The sequence below is a fragment of the Micropterus dolomieu genome, linkage group LG09 (assembly GCF_021292245.1).
Source record: "Micropterus dolomieu isolate WLL.071019.BEF.003 ecotype Adirondacks linkage group LG09, ASM2129224v1, whole genome shotgun sequence".
NCBI lineage: Eukaryota > Metazoa > Chordata > Actinopteri > Centrarchiformes > Centrarchidae > Micropterus > Micropterus dolomieu.
Window position 1 is genome coordinate 4,519,593 of NC_060158.1, and position 23,018 is coordinate 4,542,610.

The 23,018-nt window shown below is 39.2% G+C and overlaps 1 protein-coding gene across 2 annotated transcripts; it reads right to left on the reverse strand.

Moving 5' to 3' along the window:
• Positions 1-516: 516 nt before the first annotated feature.
• LOC123976512 (glyceraldehyde-3-phosphate dehydrogenase-like) lies at positions 517-9,813 on the reverse strand. Of its 2 annotated transcripts, none has more exons than XM_046058751.1 (12): positions 9,704-9,813; positions 9,460-9,507; positions 5,018-5,117; positions 4,465-4,574; positions 4,258-4,348; positions 3,818-3,933; positions 3,369-3,450; positions 2,654-2,805; positions 2,086-2,164; positions 1,660-1,743; positions 1,207-1,304; positions 517-833 (listed from the first exon to the last, which is right to left on the reverse strand). In XM_046058751.1, exons 2-12 carry the CDS (start codon positions 9,480-9,482, stop codon positions 764-766), a joined length of 1,005 nt encoding a protein of 334 aa, XP_045914707.1. In that variant the 5' UTR covers positions 9,483-9,507; positions 9,704-9,813; the 3' UTR covers positions 517-763. The 2 variants fall into 2 exon arrangements, with proteins under 2 accessions (XP_045914707.1, XP_045914708.1); XM_046058752.1 differs by having other exon boundaries at positions 9,698-9,733.
• Positions 9,814-23,018: the final 13,205 nt, after the last annotated feature.

Below are 23,018 nucleotides of genomic sequence, written 5' to 3' on the forward strand. Positions count from 1 at the left end.
CCCCTATTGACCCTTTCCTCCCTTTCTCTCTGGGTTTCAATCCAATTTTTGACAAATTCTCATGTTACCCCCCCCCCCCCCCCCCAAAAAAAATAAATAAAAAAAACTTCATATTCCGCACCAAACCCAATGTCACTTGTCTGGACAGATCTAAAATAGAAATGTTCAGCTTACTGTTTAAACATTTATCTAAATGCAGACAAATGACAAAGTTTAATTTAGGAGTGATGGCACTCTTCAAATCCAAAATTGAGGGAATTTTTTTGAAAGAATAATTTATCCTTTCATAAGAGTGCTAAAGTCAAATCTTGTGCCAGTGTTAATGTATGCTATGTTAGTTTTTCCCCCTGACTTTGTCATCCATGATATTTTAAGGCTAAGGTTAGCAGTATAAGGTAACCACTTAAGGCAGAGTTTCATCTGAACCCATTTAAAAAAAAAAAAAAGAGAGAAGTTGAAGACCAGAGGTACCATGTGTGCACCGATTACAATTTACATTATAAAAGATAGCCAGTCTTTCCACAAATTGAGGACTTTATCATCATGTTTTGTGCAACAAGACCATTCAGTACAGTAATGGAAAATCACTTCTACAAACGACGCTTACTGCAGTCCTCACAGAACAGAGGTGATGTTATCATATAAAAAAGGTATCAGCTACATGTTTATCATTGAAGAGTTTGTTCCTGGAAACTGATGGCACAGCATCCAGTTACAGGTGGAGAGGGAATCATGGCAAGGAACAATGAGTTGTGAAAGGACTTTACTCCTTGGTGAACATGTGCTGGACCAGGTCGCACACACGGTTGCTGTAGCCAAACTCGTTGTCGTACCTGCAGACAGTGAACAAGAGATTGGAGGTTATAATTACTGAGCAAGATATACGCGGGAAGTGTGGTATTCATGAATGGAAAACAACTCCCATGAGGTCAATGTGATCTGGAGATCAAGAAAAAGGCTTAAAAATTTCTGAATTGAAGGATTTCCAGTCAATATGTAGTTCTAGTATGGCATGTAGCCTTTGATGGTTACATGCTGAAAGACACATGTTTTAAGAATAGTTCTAATGGAAAGTGCACAGCAAAGTGAGATTTAATGAAAATGTTTGATATCAGCTTTGCTCAGCTGATGTTAAATGATTTATTCTGAAGTTACACTGGTTCAAACACATTAATGATACGCTGTGCTGCTACGCTGTTAACCAACCATGAAACCAGCTTGACAAAGTGGTCGTTGAGAGCGATGCCGGCACCGGCGTCAAAGATGGAGGAGTGAGGGTCACTGTTGAAGTCTGTGGACACAACCTGAGTAGAAAGAGGCGAGCAAAACTGTTTACACATGTAGAGGTACATTGGCTATAGAGCTGTATGCTCTGAGAAACTGGAACAATGCTGTCATTTTTGATGCTGTGGGCCGTTACCCAGGCCATGCAACACAGGGTTTTCTTTGAGTACTAATACAAATATCTGCAGAATTAAAAATTGTCCTTTTAAATACAGTTTATTTTTCCAGCTAAATGATACTGCGTTAGTTTATTGCCACAAACAAGAGGCTAAATAAATGGAGTTCTGTGATCTGCCATGTTATTGTATTGTAAATGTGCTGCCATCTAGTGGCCCATGTATGGCTTCACACAGAAATGAGTGATGTTTTCTGTACCTGGTCCTCTGTGTATCCCAGAATTCCCTTCATGGGTCCCTCAGCAGCGGCCTTGACAACCTTCTTGATGTCGTCGTACTTGGCCTGAAGACAGACATTTTACTAACTCATGAATTTACAAAGTAGACCAGCAACTGAGGGCTTGGCTTCAAAATGACAGCTTGATTTAAGGGTTTATTATAATAAGTGAGAGTCTGGTAGCATCTCCAAGTCTAAATAACAGAATTATGTCTCAAAATAGATCGTTCTGAATGAGATCTGTGGAAGGTCATAAGACTCTTCCCTTTGACCCCAAATTTACACTCAAAACTAGTTAAGGGGGGGGGATTATCAGCTGTATTTGTTCCAAAGTAAAGCCATCACCTGGTTAAACAGTTGTGACCAATAATAAAGCTTCATGTTATATTTTAAAAGTAAGACACTTACAGGCTTCTCCAAACGGACAGTCAGATCAACGACGGAGACATTGGGGGTGGGGACACGGAAAGCCATACCAGTCAGTTTACTGTAAGAACGAGACAGTAAAGAGTCAGACAAAGTAAAAAAAATTAGTTACATATGATTTTAGTTGTGTTTTATTCCCATAAATTGTCTGAGACGGAGCCCCACAGGGAAGTGATCTTTGTCTCAAGCTCAAAGACAGAACAGCACCATTAAACTTTGAGTTTGTCCCGATGTTTGAGATATTTGCAGGTACTCAACTGTCTACTTGTATGACACATTGCTAGTGTGTCGAGAACACACGGCCACATTTTATTAGATCCTGTAGTGAACACAAATTCATGATGCACATCCTCATAGTGAAATGTTTTACTTCAAAGTTCTGACAGGATAAAATGTCTTTTCATCAAAAGATTGATGCAAGGACACACGATTGGTAGGGAATGAGCATCTTAAACCAGGGTCCTCTGGCTGAATGATTGTGCGCTTACAGTCTATGGTGCTTACTCAGGTCACTCTGCTCAAACCTAATCAAGTGAAAGTGAAGTCATACCCGTTCAGCTCGGGGACAACCTTGCCCACAGCTTTGGCTGCTCCGGTGGAGGCAGGGATGATGTTCTGGGAGGCACCACGTCCGTCCCTCCACAACTTACCAGAGGGACCATCAACGGTCTTCTGTGTGGCGGTGATGGCGTGAACTGTGCTCTGAAAGCATGAGCAGAAGGTAGCATTAGAAGACTCAGATTCAGGATTTATGTGTTGAATAAGATTAGACTGTTAACTGTTTGATTAAAAACTTTACACAGCTGCTCTAAACACTAGAAAATATTCAGAAAGCTGGTCGGTTATACACCAAACCATCAAGTCAGGGATTTTGGCTGTGGAAGGTAGCTGGTCTGATCATTTTGGTTTGGTTTGGATATTTAACCACATTGTTAATATTTAAATACTAGACAATTGCCAGTGTCAGCTTTATAAATGCAGTCATTTGATTTTCTGTTTCATATTGAGTATTTGGGTTTTTGGCTTGTCAGACCAAGTAAGCATCACTTTGGGCCCTGACCACTTGCAATTCTCAACTGTTAATATGATAAATAAAATCTGAAAATTCTTTAAGATTGTAAATAAAGTTCATAACGAGTAACCAGTTGACTAAAAAGTAAAGTTTCCGGCTCCCTTCCTTAAATGCCCTTTAACAGGTGTCAGAAGTTGAAGTAGCAGTGTGATTGCAGTGTGTAATTTTAATCAATGAAATGTTAGTTCTTTACCATAAGACCCTCAACGATGCCGAAGTTATCGTTAATGACCTTGGCGAGGGGAGCTAGGCAATTTGTTGTGCAGGAAGCGTTGCTATGGAGACAAGACAGGGAATACATGTTACAAATGGTGAAGTTTATGTACTACTGACAACAGAAGTGCACAGACACTCTTTGAGATTATCTTGGTTTGACATTTGTTTTGTCAGATGGACTTAAGCATCCGGATGTTCACATCTGTCCTTGAGATGCTGCGTCACAGGAGGACCAGGTGACATCACTCCAGACACTTTAAGTTATGAATTTGTCCAATTTAAGGTCCTTGTCAGCTACAACTGACGAATGACTAAAAAGTCATCTTAAAAAAAAAACCCCAAACTTAAACGGGTTAAAACAGCCACTTAACACACCATCTGTAGAACTAACTTGTTTTAACCATCTGTACTGATAACTTAACTCACCTGACAACCTTCATGGAGTTGTCATACTTTTCGTGGTTGACGCCCATGACGAACATGGGAGCGTCAGCGCTGGGAGCAGAGATAACCACCCTCTTTGCGCCGCCCTTCAGGTGAGCCTACAGGTACACAAGAGGTCAAAGGTCACAAAACGACAAATTTGATATTTATGCTCTTTACACGAAGACTGAAATGTAGGTTTCCAGTACATCATAACCATACAATAGTCATTTGTAGCTCCCTTCATGTGTAAGAATAAGACACTGTACACTACTTTCCCTTTATTCTTCTGCATTTTACAAAAAACACCAAACACGTTTGTCTCTTTACTGACTTATAAACAGTTGAAAAGTATAATCCTCTTATGTTTCATACATTGTAAAGATTGATCATTCTTATAAAAATCATCTTCCAGTAAATTATCCTGGGAGCAGTAAACTTACAGAGGCTTTCTCGATGGTGGTGAACACACCGGTGGACTCCACGACGTAGTCAACTCCAGCATCGCCCCACTTGATGTTGGCGGGGTCCCTCCTGTACGTTTTCACATAGGAGAGGTTAGACTGCATCTGGACTGTGCTGCATACACATTGAGTGTAAAACTGCTCAAAAATTCTGTGTTAAAGATGTAAGTCTAAAAGCATACTTACTCATGGAAGACCGTGATGTGCATGTTGCCGATGACCAGCTTGCCACCCTCTGCTTTCACCTCTCCGTGCTTCCACACACCATGAGTGGAGTCATACTTGAACATGTAGACCTGCAGGAGGGAAGATAAGGACATTCTTAAACTAAAACACAAAACCAGAAGTATCGATACCTGCATCTTATAGGAAGATACCCATTTGAATAAAAGAAATCAATGAACAGAGTCTTTAATCAATTCAACTCCTTGTGTAGCTGCACCATGTAGTGTCAAGTCTCCTCAGGTAGGTATCCAAACATTCACTGTTCTGCCTACACCTCTTCTCCACCCAAATTTTGCTACTTGTATCCCAAAGTAGTATTTGCTGACTAATCCTACTAAACTTGCGTCTTTTAGGATTAGCCATTAGCTCACTAGATTATGTTTGCCCATATTTAGCTATAGTGGTTAAACACTGTCAACATTTTACCTACAATGAAAAGCTTTGAGACCCATTTACAAAATGATCAATAACTGGAAGAGTCTCAAAAAAAGTGAACTACAGCTAGTCCTCTCACCATGTAGTCCAGATCGATGAAGGGGTCATTGATGGCCACCACCTCGACCTTGCCTCCGGAGGCAGCGGCACGGGTTACCAGACGGCCGATACGTCCGAAGCTGAAAAGCATGGAGAAGCAAAACTCAACATGGTCGCAGCAGGGGCAGAGTATAAAGACAGTTTAGAAAATTCAAACAACCAGACATGGATACACAAGCTTTAGAGTTTCTCTAGGGATGAAACCCATTACTCTTTTAGATATACTTAAGGCAGCAAATATAAAATTTCAGGGCAAAGATGTCTGCAGTGGCGGGAAGAAAAACCTTGGGTCCTTCTGGCTCAAAACCCTTGACTTGTCAAAACTGACTCTTAAAATATATAAGACCACACCGTATACTGCTTCATCCACCTTGCACCACATTTTCCTTCTGACCAGCAGGTGGCACTGAAACCAAAACTAAGATGGAGTCACAGCAGAGGACAGCGGGGCCATACAAGGCCTGCCAACCTTGACTGAAGATAATAGTTGGCACTGCCAGTCATAAGCCTGTTTATGCCTAATACGGCTGCCGTCACAGCAGGTCAAACAGTGAGGGGCCTGAAAGTGGAGAGGGGAACAAACGAAGAGCAGATTTTTAAATTTGACATAACTACTTCAATGATATTTCATCCAGCACGGGAAAAATAAAAAAAACCCACCAACAGTAGGGTTCTGATGAGTGAGACAAGAAATTGCATACATTGCCTTCATTTTAATTTAAGATGAGGAAGCAGCTGTTACCTCACAGAAATAGATTTACTAGTGAAAAAGTTCCCATCAACCACAGGAAAGTCAAAATGTACTGCAAGAGAACTGTTCACCCATGTTCACTCCTAAATCTAAACTAGTGTGGGATAAACGGCACTGCTTGATGTCTTGAGAAAATATGAGCGCTTGAGAAAGCGCAATTAGTTGCTGTAGCTGAAGGCATGTGATAAGGGAAGAAATGACAGGGAGCCAACATGTCTCAAGTCTCAGTAAATATATCCTCCACCTGACAGTTAATGACGTGTTAAAATTCAGACCTCTTTGGTGAGGACATGATCCAAAAGGGGTGATTTGGTTTTGCTTCTTTACTACTGACTGGAAAACCCAATCTGTTCCTGCTTGTTTCATGAGATCTTCCAATAAATAAGTTTGGTCAGAAGTACAGAGCAGAGTTGCCACATAAAGTTTAGCTGCAGAAATAAGTTTGTGCGCACAGTTTATCTGTACAGAAATCATGCTTACATGAACCTTCTGTTTAACCTTTCAGTGCACAGATGAGGCTGCTGCAGTCACCCAGAAAACACTTTGAATATATGCACTGACCCAGGCAGTTTGAGCCATCAAAACCATATATGTGCAAATAAGTCCTCCATAACTGCCTTTATTCAAGAAATTATGGACCTGCAACTTTACTCCCAGAACAGCATAAATATCCCAGACATGATTTGCCACAAGATACACATGTATAATGAAAACTAGAGTAGGTTAAAGCAGTTAGTTTGGTGCCCTGTGGTTTGCAATGAGCAGATGCATCAGCTTTATGTTGCTGAGTTACAGTGCTTTGCAAAGTCAAGTCAAAGATTGAGACCCTTAAAGTAAAAGGGAAGCATATATGCTTTAGAGGCCTGAGAATGTCAATTGGCTAAGACTGAGTATGAGGATAAATAATTTGAGTTGGAGACAAGTTGCCACAGTGTGGTATAAAAATTAGTGCTCTACATGTTCAGCACTGATTGAGTCCTGGTGTGTAACTTCGCTTATCTCCAGCACTCAGGAGTCACATTACATACTTAGGGTTGAGTTTCAAATTGTCCCATGAGAACACACACTGACAGACAATCACACAGTCTGCATGCTAATATTAAGAGAAAAAAAAAAAGCCTGTCTATGTAAAGAAAGGTCAAGGGGCACCAGGAAGTTAAAAGCTTTTGATAACAAGGTTGTCATTAAGTGGAAGGTCACTGCTACAAATACTTTAAACATTGGCTGTTCATCAAAGTTAATACTGGGTCTTTGTTCACATAAAGAGAGCATGTTCATAGTCATCCCTTTTAGGAACATTTCATTGAATTCTTACGGATGCTGTCATAAGGCTGATATATTGATATGTAGGAAACAGCATGGGGTACCGTCACATTAGCCTCCCATCCAATCAAACTGCCTTGCACTCAGTTCTGAAAGAGGTTGTGGTGTCTAGATTTGATGACTGAGCAAGCAAACTGAAAACAGTCTGAGGGCTATGCTGCAGTTTGTAGTCTGGTCTACAATAAACATGGTGAGGGCAAACTGCTTGAACAATGACTTATCCATTTCCAAACACAGCAGATCCTTTTATCCACAGCTCGACTGTGCATGTTTGCAGGGGAAAGTTGGAGGGGGAACTCTCAAGTCCGCACCAAGACAGGATACACCCAATTGAATTAGTTTGCTGTAAAAGGCTTCAGTTGAAATTAATGAGATAAAGCACAAATATGTACAGAGATTTGTGCCAAAGTGATCCAAATTACGAAAGACAGGTACACAGTGAAATCAGAGCTCTTAAGTTTTATTAGAATCATTTAGACCTGACCGACATCTTCCTTTAGAGTCAAAACTGGAGAAACAGTATTCATGTTTTTTGGGTTTGGAGAATTGTCTGGGGAGAGATTTGCACTCAGTGACAAGATTTAGGAACGTTAAAGAATTACTGGAGAGACACTCAATTGACCCATGTTCTGACTGTATTCCCTGTAAATTTGAACACAAATTTCCTCTAACGGAGGGCAATAAATTATCTAAATCTGGCAAACCACTGGCACAATGCTGTTAGACCTGTTAGACTACAGGACTTTACTTTTATGAATTCCCATTGGAAACCCTTCCTCTGTACTCAAACCCTTACCATTGAGGAGCAGTAGATTGCTACAGTGCAGTGCCACAGATCAACTACTGTTCTGTCTTGTTTAAGAGCAGCAGCATTGCTAAGAACAAACTTGCATGTCTTTGCAATGGGAGGAAACCCTATGAAATTACTAGAAGACCATGCAAATCCCACAGAGATAGGTCCAGAGGCTGAGGACCAGTTCAGCTTATTCTTTCTGTAAAGAGATCACAGGATGAATAGACATGTGGGACAGTGCCAGCGGACAGTGCAGTTTTCCTCAGTTAGTTTTGGGAAGCGACCAAAGCAGCCTGAAGGCCAAAATGGACAAGGGCCCATCTTCTGTTTCTGAGGCCCAGTGTTGATACGACGCCAGGATCAAGGAGCTAAATCTCCATGCAGCTCGACAGCAGCTGCTTCACAGAGGAGGACAATGTTTCACCGGTGATCTCCAAGTATGAGCGGCGTCCACAAACCGCCGGCCAGATGATCACTGAACTTCAGCGGAAAGGTTAGAGGGTTAAAAATAGATGAGGGGAGAATAAAAGGAATGTGACAGCTGAGGAGAGCAGAGACACAGAGAGGATTGGAGGGCTCTGAAGGGTGTGGAAGAAGAGACGCCAACCGTGACAGCGCCACTGGACTATAAATAACCAGAGAATAGACGGCTCCTGTCTATAGACCTATTCCTTTTTGTAGAAACCAAGATGCCTTAATTTTAAGGAAGGCTGGACAAGATTGGCAGATAGTTTATATTCAAGTATTTTTTTTACTGTAACATTAATTGGGCTGATACTTTTATCCAAAGCAACCCATGGTGACATCTTCAAGTTGCTTGTTTTGGCAAACAACTACTCCAAAACCCCAGAGAGCAATCATTTCAGTTTTAATGTAATGTTTATTGATCTCTCAATGAAGTTATGTCTCAACGAGCACTTATGTCCAGGAAATGTTCTTTTGGGTCTCGGTCACATCCCCAAAGCATAAAATCTCTCATTTCCATCATCAGAGAAAAGTCATATCTCCTCATTTCCTCTTTCAGACTATTGTGCTTTTGTTTTGACGTGAAGTCATTAAAATCCAACCTCATAATATTTTGAGGGTCACAGGAACAGGGTCTTGAGGCTAGAACACCGTTACACTCCCAACAACGAGAAGAATGTTAAAAGGTAGATGAGGGTTTGTCTATCTGCTGGTACCTTTCCACTCTGACACCTCTAATGCCCATTTAATGAGCCACAGGATGCCCCAAAATCAGACATGGAACAAGAGGGTGAACAAGGATTTCAGATGCAGCTGACTGAGCTTTTTGGTAGCTGCGGTCTAGAAGATCATTGACACCAAGTGAGATTCATTTTCTCTATTGTTTCAAGTTGCAGGCCACTTCTAGAAGTTTGTGTTCTGCCTTCTTTATTTGAGAGTTTTATTAATAAAGTCCACAATTTGTTTGCACAACTTCTGCTTACAGATATGCTTAATAGAAGGGAAAGTCCATATATTACACTATACAAAATGAAAAAAGATTTTAGTCACTTAGAAGTTTAAAAAGTTAAAAATATCCCCATCAACTCACCCGTTGATTCCAATCTTCACCATTTTGTCTGATCTGATCTACTTCTCACTGGAATGGAAAAAAAAAAAAAAAAGAAGTAGATTAAGACACCAATACACTGAAGCTGCAACAATGAGAACTGCAGAAATACTAGACAAACATTTTAAAAAGCAGCATGCAGATCAATTAGATGCTTTTTCTTTCACAATTCTTTCTTTGCACTCAGTCAAACTCAAAACGAGAAGACGTTCAAATGTACCGTTACCGTTTGTGAATGCACCTCAGTCTGCCTGTCCTCCGGGGAAGAAGTGAGAGCGGGGACGAGCTGAGGTGAGGACACTTCAATTTATATCCACGCCGCGCTCCGCCGGCCACGCCCCCACGTCGGAATGGCAGGGTCGCGTGCAGATGGCTGTCAAAAAAGTTTATTTTAACCAGGAGTCAAGAGGTTTAACATTTCTTTTTATACCATCTGAGGGGTGATGCAAAAAGACCAAACCATTCTGAGGGACTTCAGTTTATTTTAATTCGACAGGATGTGATATTTAAAGCCCTATATGTTCAATTAAAGATAATCTTCCGCCAAGCAAAATAGTTCCTACTAAACGATGTGATTGCTAGGCTGAGTAACCTACCAACAGAACTAGGTGGTGATTTTTTCAGATTTCCCCATAATATCAACGTAGGTGATGTTTTACATTTTGAATAAAGAAATAACACATTCATCTTGCAAGTGAAATGTTTAATTGGTAAGCAATAAAGTGCACGTTAGTTTACCGACAGCTTATGTCAGCTGATACTAACAAACCTTATAGATATTGCTGTGACATTGGTGACATTGAGTTAAGTGACATTAAGTTTGCTGACTTTATGAGAGTTCTCTATCCGTGCTGGTTTTACCCTACTATTTACCATTAAGTGTCAGTTGTGGCTATAATAGCTGTTATTCAACAAAAGTCGCATAGACCTACTGATACTTTTACTTTGGGAGTCACCGGTGCATTTACAAAAGGACAATATCAATAATATTTTGAGTAAATGTGCTTCTCAGGAAATCAAAAACTGATTTTAAATAGGCTTAATCATAGTGAAAAAAAAATGTACATGTGTCATTACAACAGCAAGACGACAGGCATAAAATCATGTTACGGTCAATAAATAATAATAAATAAATATCTGTAATATTCACAGATTACATCCATCTGTCTAGCCTACCTGTCTATTATAACCCAACCAGTACTTGAGTTTAAAAGGAAATTAAAATCAAAATTTGAGGATGAAGAAAATTAAATCTGCTGATCTTGATCTGCACATTTCTTATATACTTAAATACATATATACATACATACCTATATATAAAGTGTTAAAAGTGTTAAAAGTGTTAAAATTGTATATATAAATAAAGTATTATTTAATGAATATTGGCATAACTGCCCTGTTTGTCTTGACTAACAGACAGTCTTGCTTTACTTAATTAATGTATTATTAAATTCCACAACACACATCCATCACAGTAGCTGCATTGTTTTCAGGTCGTTTCTGTCAACTCTCCATTTAGCTACAACATGCACCAAATTCATTTTAGTGCCATTGATTAAGAAATAAAAGCTATTAATGACACAAACACCACTTTGTACATTAATTACTTCACACACAGTTTAAAGAGGGAGACTTGAAGGGATTATGAATGACAGCAAATGCTGTCAGTGTAGTTTATCTTTTAACTGCTCCTCAGTCCAGAACCAGAACAGTCCAACCCCCCCTTCCCAACCCACACCCCACTACCCTTATCCGGCCTCACGTTCACTGAATGATAATGTTGGTCATGTGATGCTGTGGAGCCCACTGCTACGTGAAACACAGCATGCACAGAGGGGAGGTGGAGAGGAAACGTCATGGCAGGTTCACTCAACCTTTAAGCCGCCACATATATATATATAATTTTACCCCACTGTAGCCGATGTAGCCATATTTGATATTTTTAGCAAACAATTCAGAACAGTTCAGTACAGCTGTGGAATAAGAATAAAAAACTGGGAAGAGAAAGGGAAAAGTAACCAATTACTTCACAAGCAGAGAATTTTACCTTTGAAAAGTCAGTTTCCAGTTTCCATTGCATTTTCACTGATGGACAAATCAGTGGACTTCTTCAGGAAGAACTAGTTTATCAGCGATTGAGGTGAAAATGATGTAAAGTGGATTTTTCACTGGAGAACATATTTCTTGTTCTGTGATACCTGGAAGCCTGCTGGTTGTGTCTGATGAAACTCAGTCTCTGTGCTGTAATCAAGGAGCAGTTACAGCAAACACAAGGCTCCCCTGGTACAGAGCTCATTTGAAATAAGCTAAAATCATAATCAGCGTAATCATTTCCCAACATGGGCTCATGCAGAAGTCGTCCTGAAGTGACGTAACCATTGTACATGCTGGACAAAAGAACAACTGTGAACTCTGCAGAATACACTATTATGACAAAATTCATATCGTACCTCCTTTTGAACCATGACACAAAAGCCCACTCTCCCAAGTTTGAGCGAGTTAGCCCAGTAAGCATTGATTTAGTGAACTTAAAGACAAAAGATGATTTGCTGTTAAGCCCTGCTTCACATTAAAGTACAGTCTGTGAAATGCTGTTATAGGCTAAGTAACTATAAGCCGCCCAAAGTTATAAGACAACCAAATTTAGCCTATTTTAACCTTGAGATTGTCACATGAATCCTGGAAAATAATCATCAACAAAATTAATTAATAAAACAACTGCATCACTCATTTTATTTCAACAGAAAGTTGAGTTGGCATGAGTCCCCACAACCAAATAAGGAGAAAGACAAATGTGTGTGTTGATTGAGAGAGCTGTCTACCTGGAGTCTCTTGTGCATCGTTCACAGAGAGACTGTCCAAGTCTATTCCTTCACAGATCATAACTCACATCCATTATAATCTGTCGACACACTGTCCAAACACAATGGAGCAACATCTGTCCAGTCTATTATTGATAGTTTAGGTAAAGCAATGTATCAGGTAACGTGACCGGGCTGAGTGCGCCAAAACAAACGGAAGAGTTTGACAATTTATTTTCACTATGATACATAGCATTTAGTCGAAATGTTTTTATTTTATTATGTATTAGACAGTGACCACAGAGTTTGCCCCTTTGCCAACACAGAACACAACACAACCAAAGTCCACAATTACATTTGTGGACTCTCAGTACCTCATGGAATTTTAAATTAATGAGAAATATTTTTACATTTCCATTTACTCATTTAGCTGACGCTTGATTTATTATTAAGCAACTAACAATTGCTATTTATGTCAGAGGTCACACGCCTCTGGAGCAACTAGGAGTGTCTTGCTCATGGACACATTGGTGGATGTGTTGCTGTGGGAATCAAACCCAGTTCTCCCACACCAAAGTGTCTTATCCACTGTACTATCGCAACCCCAGTTTTTACATGGTAGTCATTCACATTTTTAATGTAGTCTGGATAATGTTTAACCTACAGGCAGCACCTCCAGTTCATTTAGTGGAACACAGAGGGGAGAAGTGTCAAGAGTCCAAGTAAAAAAACCAAGTCATTAGAGACAAGTCTCAAGTTTTTATAAGATGGTGCAGTGGATAAGACACATACCTTTGGTATGAGAGACCTGGGTTTGAATCCACTGTGAGACACCAATGTATCCCTGAGCGAGACACTTAACCTCTAGTTGCTCCAGAGGCATGCGACCTCTAACATGTATAGCAATTGTAAGTTGCTTTGGATAAAAAGCATCAGCTAAGTGAATAAATGTAAATAAGCAAATTGGTCAGTGACTGTTAAAATGACATAACTACTAAACATATTTAAAGTAGTGTGGATATGCAAAGTCTGTCTGCAGAGTAATTTATTCTTATTATTATATATTTTATTATTTTATTTTAGGTCAAAACTTTTCATCTTTGTGTATTAAAACATAAGTCTAACTTACTGTCAATAACGCGTTAGTTTGTCTTTCAGTATGTTATGACTTCACCTCCCTGTCTGTGGCTCTCAGCTCCCCATTAGTTCCTAGTGAAGGAAAATGAAAAAATAAAAATGCTACTTAACATTTATTGGGGATTATTTTCAGCAAACATTTGGTGTTTTTGGACCACAATGGAGCTCTATGGAAAAGACGAATAAGATATACCAGGCTAACAATACTTGTCAGAAGGATGCATTCATCGTTGGTTTTGTTTTTTTCATGGGTTTCTTGAAGTGAAGAAGAATATTGCCAGATCTATACTTTAAATCAGACTTGACTCCAAGAGTTAAATCTCACTAGTTATTTGTGAGATCCAAACCTGTGGGCCCACGAACAAACAGTTCTTTAATCAGTCAGCGCAAGGTCACTTAAAGTTTAACCTATAAATATGGCATTCAACCTGAGCTCTCTCCATATAGTCTCAGAATGTCAGAGGGTGCGACATTTGGCGTGACGCCATGTTGAGCCAGGCAACACCAGTCAGGGGCAAAGATGGAAAACGTCTAGGAAACAAAATGTGACTGAAGGTTGGTTTGAAAGTTTGAATAAAACCTTAACAGCACACAAAAGAGTTAAAAAAAATACTAGGATAAGATAAAAGTGTTTCTTTTGTGTGGACATGCATGTTATGGTGTAATGGTGTACATACCTGCAGTGTATGGAAGAGCTAGCTTGAGAAATGCATTGTCATTGGTCAAAGGTTCATTCCTGCTGTACTGATAATTCATATGATCCACCACAACCATGCTTTATCAAAAAATAGGGAACCTGGCTGCTATGACAACCCCTGTGGCTAGACAGCTGGTTGGTTATTCAAGTCTCACTCTGTCCTGTCTGATATTTGTCTTTCTGCGTCTCAGATTGTAGAAACGTGTTGGTTACTGGTTTTAAATGTTCTTTTTCATGACTTTTCCTAATGAAGTCAGAGCTCCTCTTTTAAATGAGGCTGTCATTTCTTACTCTCTTTTGTTGCTCATCAGGTTGATTTCCACTGCAGCTGAGCTTAATTTTAATTTATATTCTGTGACACTGTGCTCCTGTTTTTTTTCCTAGAAAGTGACCTGCTTGTAAAACTCTCTAATAATCCCGGACTTTCTGACATTTTGTATTTAGATTTTAGTGCACATTATTGAAGCAATAATGCCTTCGCTGTCAGCATTGTCAGAAAGTCTATTGATATGAAATGATGCGATAAAGGTCACCAAAATCCAAAATTGTCCACACAGATCAGCCACACTAGATAATGAAATTGGTTTCTGTGGGGCTGCAAACATAATAATAATTTGGAATTACACCCAGTTTCTATAATCAATAAATGTGATGTGTATGCTATTTATTTTGGTAAAACATAGTCATATACTCTGTTTCTTCAAATGACATAACACCATTTGATATCTGTGAAGACTCCTGAATAAAAACATAGTCATATACTCTGTTTCTTCAAATGACATAACACCATTTGATATCTGTGAAGACTCCTGAATACGGTCAGAAGGCCACTTATTTTCTGTAAAGCCCCTTTCCAAAACCTTGTGGATACAGTGACTTGGATTACTTATACTATATACAACCACTAAAGGTCAGAAGAAGTGCTATTCTTATGGAAAATGACCACATGATATGTTCTGCTTAGAGTCTGATTGACACCTGTCAACCACAAGGATTAAAGATGACAGCGCTAGCATTAGCATTCTCCATCGTCTCTGCAAGTGTATAAATAACTTGTGTAATACTGACCAATTCTGACCTGGAATTATTATTATTTTTTTTTTTTAAAGAATCCTGATTTATTTTTGTCTGTCTGAAGCTCAAATGTTGTCTAAGAGAGAGTACGTGGTATCCTTCATTATAGAACACATGATTTGCCATATTGGTTTTGGTTTCTGTCTAGTGTCAGGAGAGACAGGATCACAAGACAATAGGTGCAGGACAGTTAATACATAAATAAAACCAATAAAAAAACACGAGTACAGTATGACAGAATGATCTTTGTAAGATTTACTTCCAGCAAATCGATTTCTGTGTAGAAGTCTATGTCGTTGGAGAATTAAAACCCACATTCAAAAACTCAGAGTGAAATGGTGGCGGTTAATAAACAAGCTTATTAAAGTTCAGCAGGCAGGCAGGACTATGGCAACAGGTGAACAGGCAGCAGTAAGAGAGAACAGACAGGATTCTGTATGATCAGCTAAAACAAGAAGCTGCAGTCACAGAGTAGGAGATGAACTTATTAACTTCATATTGTGTTGTTTTTTTCTTCTCTTTTTCGTTTTCCATGAAATGATTAAATCCAAGTCGCCCCAAGAGGCTCAAACTGTTTCTGGAGATGACCTTTAATAATTTCATTTTAGGCTGATGACATTTATAGCATTTCCTCTTTATTAGAGAGTGGATGTGACAGTAGAAGTGGGAGAAAGAAATAGAAAGACACACCACAAAGGTCAAGTAGCAGATTTGAGTCCAGACGATGTGAGTGGGCGATAAAACCTGCTGAGCCACCTGGACGACAAACCCTGTTTGTTTAGCATCTCCATGTCGCACATCTCCATCTTACAGGAAGAGGCATTTTGGAAGCGTTATCCTGAACTAAAAGCAGAAAAACTGGGTAGTTAGCTTGAGCAGCAAAAGCCACCATGATGCAAATTAAGATTTTGACTTAGCTGACACACCCATATTGTCACCCACACTGCTAACATAGCTAAAAATATGCAGCTTTTTATTGATTAGATGAACTAGAACACATCAGATCTGAGTCACATTTAAGGGGAAAATATGAATTGGCCTCCTTAAAGTCTGAACATGGCCTCAAGCGAATGGAGAGCATAATGGATATGTTAGAGTCAAATGCAGAGATCAATTTCCATGCATACTTTAAGCAAAAGAAATATTCTTTCTGCACCAACTGACAAGACTGTTCAAACGTCTCCTTCAGTATGTAGCTGTCAGACATACTGAATAATTAATTATATCATATAATAAAGAAGCAGTGATCTCACAACCTCGAGGATTAAGAGAAAAGAGGGCTGGGACAGGCGTGTGTGAGAGAAAGAAGGTGAATAATGTAGTTTGGAGAACAGAAAGGAGAAAAAAAAGATGGAGATCAAAACTGTGCTTTCAGTGACTGAGCTAAAAGAAAAAAATTTCTCTCTGAGCAAAACAGAGTTTACTCTTTCACTGCTGTGTGGTGCCCTCTAGTGAAAACATGCTGAGGCACCAGGAGACACACTATCAACACACTGAGCCTGGAAGTTCGTTCTTGGCTTTTAGAAACCGTGTGTGCAACAAAACTGTCACAACAAAATAAAAATCAGCTCCATCTGCTGAGGACGATCATGAGATACAGTTGAAATCTCCAAAAAGCTATAGTAAGCGGACCTTTAAGCTAAGAATATTTGGTTACACATGAACTAATGAAACACATAATGTACTGAATAAAACTGCATTAAAGTAACTGAACACAGAAGTTCAAGATCCACTTATTATCTCTTTGTGGAGCTTGCAACCACATCCTCTGGTCTTCCTTGAGAAATTCGAATCAAATTGTTTGTTCTGTTGTATTTTTGTGTTGGAATTATTTTGGTTCACATTCCTTAATTTGCAAGTGAACAAGGGCTTTCAATGAGAAGCCACATGGACTCGAGACTTTGCTTACAGGATTTTCATTACTTGACATTTTTTTTGTATTTAGAGTATATTTATAGTGTGATATTGTGTTAAAATGTAACTTCAGTAAATTATCTGAACAAAAGTTTGGTGAGGTGAATAAATCATGGTGTACTGGAGCTGTGTGACCCTTTGCCTTTATTTTTCATCACTGGTGTTCAAACCATCCATCCATCCATCGTCAACCGCTTATCCTGTGTACAGGGTCGCGGGGGGCCGGAGCCAATCCCAGCTGCCATCGGGCGAAAGGCGGGGTACACCCTGGACAGGTTCACACCAATTAATGAAAAATAGATGAAACTGTGTGAAAATGAGCATCAATCCAGATTTTTGAAACAGCGTAACAAACTGTTGCAGCTGTCAAATGTAAACAACCATAATTATTTCTCAATTCCTTGCAATGGTGTAATTTCTAGAGGTCACGTTACACTATGTACTCACTCCTAATGAACTGCACGGATGTTAACTTGGGGACAAAAAAACCACCAAAACATAATTTTTAAGGTGGCACTTAGTCATTATTTGATGCAACAGAGTTTGAATCTCACTCTCACAAGGTCAAATAAACCATAATTAAAGGAAGAAACGCTCCAGAGGTCAAACAAACACGCTTGATGTGAGCAGAATATAAAATAAAAACTAAACAATGCTGACTTGCATATCACAACTACAAACTGGGGCGGTTTGTGATATCATTAAAACAATTCCTGTGTGACTGCCACCTCACTTTTTTTAACCCACCTCCTCCTCGCGGGATTAGACCATCCGTCTTCATCGAGCCGCAGCCTCTGCCTCGGCCAAACCGACTAAATCTAAGAGCTTTTCTGGCAGACGGAGAGCTTGTTGTCCTTGTCCTGTCCTCTGTTACAGGAAGGGGTCTCTAATCAGCTCTGCAGAGAGGATGCAGGGATAACTGGCAGGAAACCAGGTGAGGAGAGGTAAATGAGACCGGGTGGATGCTGCTGAAGTGGGCTGTGTGGGATTTTCCATTCATAATTCAGCCATCCAGTTGTCTATTAGTTCCCAATGCAAGAATGGAAATTTTGGAGAAGTGTAACATTTAAAAAAAAGAATGACATTTAAAGATCTGTTTACTTTTTAAAATAATCTCTTGAAAAATCAAAAACTTAATGTCTTACAATGAGTGACACTTCTGCAGTGTTCATGCATTAACTCACCCACCATCCCTTCTTCTTTTATTGATTCATTTGTCTTTCCTCCGACTCGTTCATCATTTTATTCATTAATTCTTACCGTCAATACTGAAGTGGCTGACACTTTATAAGGTTACATTAGGTTAGACGAGGTTATCGAACAATTTAACTGTCTTTCATATTAATGAATTCTACATGGTTAAAAGAGGACATAAATGTCTTTAAGAAAAAACTTTTGTCAGCTATATAATCTCCTCAATTTCTTCAGGTGTGTTTTTTATTTTTTATTTTTTAATGTTTCTTATATTAAGCCCCCCAAAAAATCTCAGTTCTGATTGGCTGGAAGTTGTGGATTCACTTTTAGTACCCAGAAACTATGACTCAGGTGTTTGTTTGCAGCTCTAAATGAATGCTCCAATATTAAACTGTAGGTAAAGGCAGCAACAGTGAAGCTTCAGTCAAGACTTCGGAGCTAACGTTATTTGTGCAACCAATAAATTAAATAACCTGATACACAGCTGCTCAGTGAGAACCATGCAAAATAGCCAGTCAGTCAAGTTTTATTTAAAGTGCAAAATCACTAAAAGACATGGTCCAAATCAACTTTACAAAATACAATCAGAACAAAATCAACATAATAAAATGATAAAACGATTTAATAATTTAAAGTTTGCTCAATCCTGCCCTAACTAAAAGCTTTATTAAACAGAAAAGTCTTAAGTCAAGCCTTAAAAGTGGTGATGTTGTCTGAATCCCGAACCCAAATTGGGACCTGGTTCCATAGTAGAGGCGCTTGATAACTAAATGCTCCCACTCTATCCTTAGTTACATTAGGTACCACAAGCAGCCCTGCATTTTGAGAGCTCAGTGCTTTATTGGGGCAGGAAGGAATCAGGAGTGTTTTGAGGTACGATGGTGCCAGGCCATTTAAGGCTTTGCACTTGGTCGTACTTTGGACATCAACAGTAATTCAAGTCCTAGTTGCTAGCTTTTTTAAAGAGCTTGTACCTCATGGTCTTTAAAGGATGAAATCAAGTTTTAAGTTTTTAAGCCTGTTTTAGGTGCCTTGGTGACATTTCCTCCACAAATCCCGCAGAGTGTTGATGAAAAAGGACACTCACCCGTCGTAAAAATAATTTCATCATTCTTTCATTTTCTTAATCAATCTAGTCAATTTACCTACCGTAAAACTTCAATTAATAGCCCAGGCTTTTATTTGTTTTAACATTTATCTAAGCAGCTTAGAGCTGGCTCAAGCGAGTTACCTAGCGGGCTTTAAGAGGATTTATACATCCAGAGAACGTCTACATAAACCAGACCAGGCGTCTAATTGAGACTAGGCTTTTAATTGAAGTTCAATGGTATTCTTGCCGTGATGTTAGTCCCGACCTCTGACTCTCTTCATGTTGTTTGGAAGTTCATCTGTCCAAAGTATCTCAGTTACGTCATTATGCACACGCACACATCCACTCCTATAAACCACACACACACAGCTAACTTAGCTGCCACTCTGTACGTGTCACCTGGGCCTTTGTGCTGTCTCTGGCTCTGTCAGATTTTTCTGCTGAGGCGTTGAGGAGCCCGTCACCTCCACAGCTTATCTTCCCTTCTCTTTGCAACGACAGAGACTCAGAGCTGGTCTGAGGTCTGCTGCCGCCGCTCAGATCGCTTCCTCAGCCTCAGTGAAGACAAAACCAGTAATAAATCTTTTTTTTTTTTCTGAGTAGCAGATGTGGAAACTAGTTTATATCTATTGTAATCAGAAGAATTAAGTTTCACGCTAAATACTTGAAGTGGGTTTTTTTTGTGTGTGCAAATAAAATAAATAAGTAAAACCAGTAAAAATGTACAACATGTAAAGAAGAGTAGAGCTTAACTTTACCTTGTATCTCCAGATTTGGGGATGTTTTCAAATCAGCTGAAGATGGAAAGAATGAATGGTAAGAAAAAAGGGCAGACAGACAGGTGAAAAGAAAAAATATACCTCTGGTTAATATAGCCAGAGACATTTCATAAACAAAACACCAAAATGCAAAATGTCTGAATTGAATTTCCCATGTTCCTGACTTTCACATAGCCTGACACCAACACAGCAGTGAGTATGCAGACAAAATACAGATGCAGACAATTATTCAAGTCCATCTTCACACCAGCTTCCCATATGAACATCGGGACTGTTTTTACAGCCATACTGAAAATTTAAAGATATTTTCCTAAAGTAAAGTGATGGGGGTTTTGTAGGGACAAAACCCAGTTCTTGAACTGTGTAAAAATACATTTTATCTGAAAATACATTTTATCTGAATTGAATATTAGGCTTCAAAAGTCTGATTTAGACAAATCAGGTGGTGAATTTACAAAGTTACGCCATTTTTAAAGCAAAATTGGCTCTTTATGTTACCTCCACTGAAGCTCAAGAAAGAAAAACTGAAACAGAAAGAGGGAGAATTCTTTATAAAAGACTGTAACTTTGGAAGATCTGCACTTGATCTTTAACTATTATGATTAACTCAGACTGCTGAAGACTCATATTAATTTCAGATAAGACTGTATTTCCCCCCAACCACTTAACTCAGGAGTGAATTAATGGCTAGGGATGATTACACAGAGCAAAACCTGTTTCAATGTACGTAGGGGCATCTGTCTATTCTTTTAAGACTTGGAAAATTGTGACTCTGTCCTTTAATGTTTGTCCAAGCAGCAATCCCTGTGGTTACAGTGTCATTCTGAGCAGAGAGAACAACATGTTCAGGTTCGTACTCAGCTTTGTCTCCAAAGTCATTCTGACAGGATGCACAATGATGGCCATTCACTCATTGTGGCATCCAGATTGAAGCTGCGACCTTTTTTGGAAATATCCTTTCAAAGCATTAGGTCACTCTGCTAATTAGGCTTTTACATTTTACAAGTAAACCACAAGAGAAAGCAGAAGTCAGTAGTATTTCAATCAGAGAACTGCACTGGCATCTTCATTTATGTTGCAATTAATCATCAGGGAAATAGGTGTTCGACAGACATTTAAATCTTAAACCTTTAACCGATGATCTCATCCACATTTACATTAACATTTGGCAGACGCTTTTATACAAAGCGACTTACATTTGAGGAACAATATTCAAGCATCAAGAAAGCATCAAATATAGCACGAGAACTACAACTGACAATACATACTAGTAAGAGCATTAATAAATGCTAGTAAGAGCCAATAGCACATATCGCATCAAGGGGGTAAATACCTAGGGAAAGAAGAGTTATCAAAAAGTGCAATCAGTACAAGATAATTGCAAGGGGATAGAAGAAGAAGAGCACAGGAAGCGCATGTTAGAGGTCAGGAGTTAGAGGTGTTACAAGAGAAAGTGTTCTTGGAAGAGTTTTCAAGAGCTTCTTGAAGTTAGAGAGGGACGCCCCTGCTCTGATGGCATGTGGTAGCTCGTTCCACCATCAGATGAGAACAGCCGGGACTGAGATTACTCAGTATGTGTAGGGATGGCAGAGCCAGGCGGCGTTCTACAATGATTTCAGGAGCAAAATGAAGTATCCCCTATGCGCCATAGATACTTACAGATGGAAAATCATGTCGACTGCCGTTAGATTTTAATCGATTTTAAAAGTTTGCACACTGAGAAGTTTAAAATCAGTTTGAGTGACAGTTGTTATTTTGTAATGCAGAGTAAATAGATGTATTATTGGTACACTTTAATACACCTTGTGTACTGATTTTGTTTAAGGAATCATGTTCTGTGATTTTAGTAGACACCTGCAAGACTAGCTCCTGCAAGGACAGCTGAAACTGAAAACTGATATTTTTTTAAGAGGTGGTATTATGCTCCTTTTCAGGTTCAAAATCGTATGTAGGGGTTGTACCAGAACAGGTTTACATGTTTTAACTTTCAAAAAACACCATATTTTTTGTCATACTGCACATTGCTGCAGCTCCTATTTTCACCCTGTGTTGAAAGCTTCGTTTTAGCTATGGAGTGATGCATCTTGTCTCTAAATGATCTTTGTTGGGAGTTGCACATGCGCAGTTCCTAGTTAAGGACTACTAGCCAATCAGAAGCAGAGAAAGGCAGGTCAGCGAAAAGACGGTAAACAGCTTCGATTCAGCTGTAGGCTACATGTTGCCGACCGGCTTGGCAACATGGACTGGAGCAAGAGTTTCAGAGTGGTGAGTTAATAATCTGTAACAAAAGTATCTTTCATCCATAAAGCTTTAACTTTAGCTCAGTGTTTTTCCACCGGTGTTTTTGAGGGCGTGTCGGTCTAGTCCCCCAGCGAGCATTATGACACATATTTACTTGTGACATCACAAGAAAGGGAAGTAAAGGCTAGACTACAAACGAGCTGTTTTTAGGCAGTTCAGAGCAGAGTTTTCTGTGGGAGATGGGAACTCCCTTTGGGCTGGACTTTGGGCTTTCTCACTTTGCAAACCTAGTACATGCACAAAAAAGATATATAACTTAATAAAGGAGAGGAAAAAACAAAAAAAACATAATACCACCTCTTCTTGACTTACAGTACTTGCTTTTTATCTTTTTTTAAAAAATAGTAAATGTTCATTTTTAACACCAAGGTAAATTCCTTGTATATGAAAATCCATGTATAAACTGGAACTGATTCTGATCACAAGTTTGTTGAAGACCAAATGACAGAAGGCAAAAAGCTCCAAAAACAAGCAGGGATTTGATGATTGGTTGAGTATCATCAGGAAAAACATGAAGTTACTGCTTCAGAGACTCACTGACTGATAGATTTATG

Bases quoted from the DNA above. Each gene is read 5' to 3' on its own strand.
- LOC123976512 (XM_046058751.1), bottom strand. From the start codon at position 9,482: ATGGTGAAGATTGGAATCAACGG. The intron at 4,575-5,017 runs GTGAGAGGACTA...TCCCTCCTGCAG, and splicing joins TCATCGATCTGGACTACATG to GTCTACATGTTCAAGTATGA. The intron at 2,165-2,653 runs GTATGACTTCAC...TCGTTCTTACAG, and splicing joins GTTGTCCCCGAGCTGAACGG to TAAACTGACTGGTATGGCTT.